Genomic DNA, 7501 nt, shown 5'->3' with positions numbered 1-7501 from the left:
GGGATTGTTGAAAGTTAGCGATTGTTTTATATTCTTTTATGGAGTTATTACAAAAGTTTAAACAGAATGGGTACTTTACAGCTGATCTGTACCATCTCATCGCACAGAAAAAGTTGGTGGGACATTCGGAAGAGGTAATACAAGTCTGTATTTTATCGAAGAATAGTTTTCTCTAGACACACATGTGTGTATTGATTGTTAAGGAGAATGATACAGTTACTATTAAGGCACGTAAGTCTAGCGCTGGCCGATACGTGGAGGGGATTGCTGCGCATGTGTTCTGTGGTGCGGGGGCCGGAATGCGACTGGAGAGCCAATCGACGCTCTTCATTCCGCTAGCCCCCCTCAGGTACCTTATTTTTTACTTCTGCGCAATAACGGTCAGCGCTAGAGTTTCGTGCCGCAACTTGTAATGCATACGTTTTAATTCGTCTCTAAGTATATTGTTGACTCAGGAAATGATGTCGCTGATTCATTTAAATATACGATTTTCAACAACAAAAGCTTTATAAATCCCATATCTATGAACACAATGTGAAAGTACCGACTGCTTATCTTACTTAGAAAACTAATTATACTTGTTTTCAAAGCACTTTAATGGCTGTTAACCGTGCTTAAGGGTAGAGGTGGGCTAAGAGGCATGTGGCACGAAACATTGTGATGTCGTTAGGAAAAATATTTTATTTATTATACCTATGTTAAGCGCACTGGTGACCGGTGGCCCGGCTTCGTATAGTACATATATAGTATTTTAATATTTTTAACACAGTTACAGATAATTCCATCAGATTATATCAGAGAAATGAAAATGTCAACATTGGAGCGATTACAGTCCTTACATGCGATACAAATCGACAATTATGTAATTTCCGGAAGCAAAAGTAATAAAATTGTGTTGTCTTTTTCACCGAAAGTTATTGTCTTTCAAAATTTTAAACCGAACGATAAGATTGTTGCAAAGTTCTCAGTTAAGAATATAAGCAAGGTATGAAATGTTTTTTTATGTAATGACAAAGGTAGTAAATAATTTATCAAAATATCATTCTGTCCTGGCTTCGCACGGCTGGATATTTTATTAAATGCATAATAAACATAACGCAGACATTTTTATGGGTATTGATGACTTGTAAAATTGTAGTAAATCATTTAATACTGTTGTCAGAATGAGTTTATTTCTTTCACAAGGGGTTACATTATCGCAATTTTTATATGAATCCCTAAGATTTATGTTTAGATTCTAAGGTCTTTATTCAGGGATTATGTAGTATTCCAATGATGAATTTCAACCAGTCAAATATTTTCTCTATATATTATTAATAATGTAGGTTAATATAGATAGGTGACATATAGGTAACACAATGTACTTCAATAAAAATAATCTAAATGCACATTTGCTACTGTTAGTTCTCAAACAAGGTTTGTGAAAACTGTAACAAATCTATCTTTTTATAATTTGTATAATCAATAAAATAAAAACTAATCAAAAATTATATTGCTTAGTGCTAGTTGGGAAGGGTTTTACGAAGAGAAAAAAATCTGGAAAAACCCAAATTCTATATGTATTCTATAAAGGCGAACAGTCACTATGGAATTATAGCAAACCGTCCATGTGTTCGTGTCTACCTTCTAAAAAGGATGACTCAGTAAAAACACATATAAACGCGAATATTTAAAAAAAAGTTTGAAAATCTGTTCTGTACAGGGCTGGACATATTTGATAAAAATTTTGTGGTGGCAGTTTAAGGGAGCCCCTATATCGTAATAGTAAGGGTTTTAGGAAGGATAAGGTGGGGCATCGCACAAAAAAGTATGGGAAACACTGCGTTATACTGTAGAGTTTCTTAGATTCATAATACTTCAACCATTTTACAGGCCCCTACATTCCTTAATATGGTTTTCAAAGAATCTTCGTATTTTTTTATCAAACCATGTGGACACCAGCTATTATCTAGGCTGGCACCTGGAATCAGTGCCACTTTCGCTATTACGTTTCAACCAGCTCAATATGAAGACTATACCCATCGAGTAACTTTCTACACCGATGTTGACCAGTACATTGTACCATTAATAGGTAAATTTTATATTTAAAAGTTTTTGGTAAAGCTGAGTCAAAAATGGGGACGTGCCTTGAAACAGTTTTTTGTTTGGTAATGGAATCCGGAACGTCGGTTCAAAAACCTATTATATGTTAGGCCCACAGGTTATCAAGTTCGGCTTTGTATGAATACTTTATTGAAACTAAATTAGCTAAATCACATTCTTTTTATTGGACAAAAAGAAGAAGAAAAGATCTCAAGAACCTTACTTTTGTTTTATGTTAGAACTACGTCATATATAATACTTATTTAGAGGTTCAGATACAATATGTATAGAACTACATAAAAGCGAGCATATAAGAACACGTAATATACAAAAATCCTTTTTTCGTTTTTGCTCAAAAGTAGACGATAATTATTTTAAATTTAAAATTTAAAATTCTGCTTCTGCTAAAACCAACTCAGGCATTTATCTTTCGTACCTATCCGGTGCTGGATATATTCGGCTTTATGATCGGTTTCAAAAAAAGCATTATTATAATGTCTATCCTCGAACCTAATCCGCTGATTTGCTGGTATTTTTTATATTTCTTTTGCTTAACAAAAATTTCTGGTATTTATAATTTATTTTTGTATATTTTATGTTTAGCTAAATTATGAACTTTAATAAACAAATATAAACATACAACATATTTCAGCAATGGGACCGCGACCTATATTTGACTTTCCAGATAGTGTGGTTATTCCAAAAACTCCACTGAAAGTGGAAAAAGATATTTTAGTGTCGTTGCGTAACGTTGGTACAGTACCTGGAGGATTCACGTTATCTACGAGAAGGTATATAATACTATGTTATTGGTATTTTACTGTCAGTACTCAATTAGTTTGTATAGATCGGTAGCACTTGTATCATCTCGGGTACACACCACAAAGTAGTTTAAGAGTTAAGACAGACAAATATATTCATATGCGACAATACGATTTCAGTATTAACAGGTGGAAGTGAACTACAAATACTATATTGAATTTTCAGTGTTCGTGCTTCGGTTTATATCACATACGCCCACGAAGCTTTTCTTAAGTTTTTTAAACAACTATCCATCTACATGTCTATTACAATTAGATTTAAAACGTATTGTGGTGGGGGTTTGCGTGTAAAATAATACAAGAATACCCTTGACTAGTCTTGTTTTGTTGACCAATAACAATGTAATGAAACGCGCCATATTTTTGTACAATAAAAGTAACAATGAAATTGCAGTCCATTTTCGGTCCAACCCAAATCTGCGTACTTGAATCCTAGTCAAAAAGTTGACGTCCGGATTGCGATGATGACGATGCGCTTGGGGGATATAAATAGCACATTGAACGTTATTTTTGAATCAGGTATACTTATTATTAAAGTACTTTGAATATTTTTTTGAGCATGGCGAGCTATGCCAGCGTTAAATAAGATGTAAATACCATAATCTGATTCAAATGTTGTATGTTCATTTAGACTTGCGCATTATAATTATTATCATTGCCACATGACAAACTTAATAAAGGAAATATGGTATAGGACTGAGGACTTGAGTAAAAACTTAAATAAAAAATAAATCAGTGGCGCTACAACCTCTTTAGGTCATGGCCTCAGATTTCTGAATCTGTTTCATGATCATTTTTAAATCTAATAGGCAAGTAGGTGATCAGCCTCCAGTGCCTGACACACGTCGTCGACTTTTTGGGTCTAAGACATGTCTGTTTCCTCACGATGTTTTCCTTCACCGTTGTCATGTTAAATGCGCACATAGAAAGAAAGTCCATTGGTGCACAACCCGAGATCGAACCTACGACCTCAGGTATGAGAGTCGCACGCTGAAGCCACTAGCCCAACACTGCTCTTGAGTAAAAACTCACTGAAGTGAATAATAGCCATTTTAACGCGTATTTTATTAATTCTTTTGTGCCGGTTAATATTATTATGACTTCCGCACCGTGATTTTTCTGAAATATGTTGTAATTGATATATACGATACAGATAAAGTAAGAATTGACTCTGACTAATAATGTAAAATGTCAATTCAGATAAATTTGCGCTGTTTGTGGCAGAATATGCGAACGACTTACGATTGTACCACCTTAACATATTCTTGCAATAAATAAATTATTATTATGAAATATTCTTACGTTAATTATTCCAGGTGAAAATTTTAAAATAAATTTATTGGGACATACGTATACTGTGAGCGTTGAGTTGGAAAAACAAGTAGTGAGATTTTTCGATACATTTAATACCTTAGTTCGACAGCAGACATTCAAGATTACTAATAAATCCGATCATATATTATCCTATATGTGTATGAAGAATGACTGTGTTTATTATGGTACGTACATTATTATTAATCACTTAATATTTCGGTTATTGTTATATTTAAACACGTTACTATTCCAATCTTCTTTTCTTTCTTCTCCACAAAATCCCGCGATTCCTCTGCACTGTGCCACTTTCTGCCATATACTACCTGCTGTTTCTTTATTTTCTCTAATGTGGTCTTTCCAGCAAAAGCTAAGCTAAAATAAGACCTAGAATAAGTTGCCTCCCTCTTCTTCGTTTGCACCAGATTAGTACTTTTTTCCACTTTTCTGTTCCTCTTGCTATACCTCGCTCAGTTAAGTTTATTTATTTATATTGTAATTTGTAACAAAGTATCTTGATCTAATATGTAAGAAATTTTCTTTAACTTCTTTCACTTTTCACAATCAATCCTTTAAAGTACAAAAACTTATAAAACAGTTAAGAGTCGAACGCGCTGTCACTCGCAAGAAATTTGCATCATAAATGCTGGAAAAATATCACAATAAATAGTTTGATCGATTTTCAGATTTTGAAGAAAAGGTAAAATTGGCATCTGTATTTTATAATTTAAAAGACCTCGAATCCGGAAAATGCGAGAAACTGGTTTATTATGACGTGTTGAGTAGCGACGAGCATGAACGGGTTTACACTAGAATATTCTATGATGAGATCCAGGCTTTGGTCGCAGATGAATCCTTGCAATATCAGGATAAGCACTTTTCAATTACACCTATTGTGAGTAACATACTGTGGCTTCTCATGAGTAGGTATTTGCAAACATTTACTTGTCTGTTACATAAATACGTTTAATATCATGTCGGATATCTTCAGTTGAGGCTTAAGCTTATAATATAACACAATCGTTGCTTACGTTACAATTGAAAAAAAATACACGCAACCAATTATATACCTATAACTAACCTCTTTGGACCGATTATTAACAGTTACACGACCGAAAACAGGATAACAAGGTCAATTTTTAATTCAGTAAAACAACAATTAATCATAATTAGAATTTAACAAAAAGACTGTGTCTTTTTGTCAGTCATAAAGCACCCCAAACGTCACTTAAAGGCGCCAAATGTTTTTGTAATCAACGCATGCAACGGGGTATTAAATAGATAAAATAGAGATTAGATTCTGTACGCAGTGTTAGGTGAAAAGGACTTTGTTTTTCCTTTTATAAAACTTTACTATACTATACTTAGCGCAGACGCGTTCGCCAAGTATTTGTTTATAAATGATTAGATGTAGCTATAATCTACATTTCATTTATATAGACTACACGTATTTATGTGAAATATGCATGTTCGTGCTTTTTGAAAACGTCGTTCATAAGTTTTTCATACTGAATGTTTAATTACTTTTTTATTCGATTTTAACATCGATATTAGAAACATCAATATATAAGACACTAGCAGACTCGGCCAAGCGTTGCTGTGGCTATGGTTTTTGTTATATTACATAGTAGTAAACTATTTAAGGGAAACGGTAGGAGAACTTATGTGAAAGGTAGCATATTATGTGAAACATTGGATTAGAATTGTATCAAATACAAGTAAATAAAATAAAATTGCGACTATATTTAAAGATCTAAGCTATCCTATGTCTTATGTTGGACCAGACTGCTGCTCACGGTGTGCCAATTTAATTTAAAATCGGTTAAGTAGTTTAGGAGTCCATCGCGGACAAACCTCGTGACAGGAGATTTATATATATACATATTAAGATTAGACACGTTTATTGAGGACAGTTAGGTATTACTTATATTTATAAGAAAAATATAATTTACAGTACGGCAAATTGTGGCCAAAGAAATCAACAGAAATTACAATAACGTTTTCACCAAAAGAAATTGGTGAATTTAGCACAATCGCGTATTTGGACATAGACGGGGTGATTGACCGCGTTCCTCTCAAGATTGTCGGCACATCGTTGCCGCCTTCCATAAACCTAAATTTAGAGACGCTGGACATGGATTGTGTGTATATAAACAAGAAATACGACTATGAGATTGTCTCTATAAACAGAGGTGTGTTATTGTCAAATCATCCTAAGAACATACATTCGTAATATTAAGGGCTAGTCTTTTTTATATGACGTTCATGGACATTCTCAAAGGCTCACGAGTGCGTCGTCAGCTTTTTAAGAATTAGTACGCTCTTTTCTTGAAGGATCCTGAGTCGAAAGGTCATCAGTGGGCAGGTGGTGGTCCGCAGAAAAAACTGCCTTAAATAACACTCTGTTGTGGAATCACGGACATCTAGGTGATGTGGGTGGAATTCACATACAGTGTGATGACTGACTGCATATTTTTATGAATGTATCGCAGCATCAGGCTTTAACTCAAACGATGTATTTTTAAAACAGGAATTCTTGGGCTATTCCCGGTGAAACAATTAACCAAGCTTAAGGGCCCTAACATTCTTAGAATGTGTATTTCGGAATTGTAGAGGCCAATTGTTTCGGGGTGGTTGACAAAGAATTTCTATATATCTGTAACATACTTTAGAAAATGGTTACGGAAGCTGAAGGACATGCCTTATCGTAGAGTTATGAAGTTTTGAACATAGATGGCGTCACCGAACTAATGTGTCAAAAATAAAAAATCTTTGTGAATTAGTATAATTAAATACTTTTCTTCCCCATTTGGTTTATAACAAATGTCTAACACGATTTTTTTATTTTGCATATATTCGGAAATAATGTAATTTATTTCTATTTTTTACAGGTCATATCAATGGTGTAATAGTATATAAAGACGTTCCTCCGTTATTTGGGAGCAAAATTACGTGTACGCCAATAATGCATTGTTTGAGACCGGGGGAAAAAGATATATTTGTTATTTCATTTTGCAATTCCAATCAAGGACCGTTTTTCGAGGAAATAAATTTCGCTATACGAGATACAGATGTCGTGCTTAAAGTGTATTTAAAGTATGTAAAAATTGAACTGTTTAATAATAAAATAGTAGTATTCCCGTGTATTTAATAAATATATTCGATGACCTACAAATATATAAAGTATGTCGGCGTTTAAAGATAATTTCTAACACGCCTGCTAAAAATGCATTAGTTTCTGGCAGGCATTGACCAATTATTTTAAATAAATGAGGGAAAAAATCTTC

General features: G+C 33.7%; 1 protein-coding gene across 1 annotated transcript in view; it reads left to right on the top strand.

The window, feature by feature from the left end:
* Positions 1-38: 38 nt before the first annotated feature.
* The window catches only part of LOC110998066 (hydrocephalus-inducing protein-like), a 63854-nt gene continuing 56391 nt past the window's right edge, over positions 39-7501 (top strand). The window contains exons 1-8 of the mRNA XM_045631768.1: positions 39-134; positions 776-985; positions 1873-2051; positions 3298-3422; positions 4220-4402; positions 4901-5109; positions 6169-6406; positions 7106-7310. Of these exons, the coding sequence (XP_045487724.1) occupies positions 39-134; positions 776-985; positions 1873-2051; positions 3298-3422; positions 4220-4402; positions 4901-5109; positions 6169-6406; positions 7106-7310 (1445 nt within the window). The remainder of the gene's footprint in view (positions 135-775; positions 986-1872; positions 2052-3297; positions 3423-4219; positions 4403-4900; positions 5110-6168; positions 6407-7105; positions 7311-7501) is intronic.

The sequence above is a fragment of the Pieris rapae genome, chromosome 16, assembly GCF_905147795.1.
Source record: "Pieris rapae chromosome 16, ilPieRapa1.1, whole genome shotgun sequence".
Taxonomy (NCBI): Eukaryota; Metazoa; Arthropoda; class Insecta; order Lepidoptera; family Pieridae; genus Pieris; species Pieris rapae.
The sequence above is the reverse complement of the archived record's forward strand: the minus strand, read 5'-3'. Positions and strand labels throughout refer to the sequence as shown.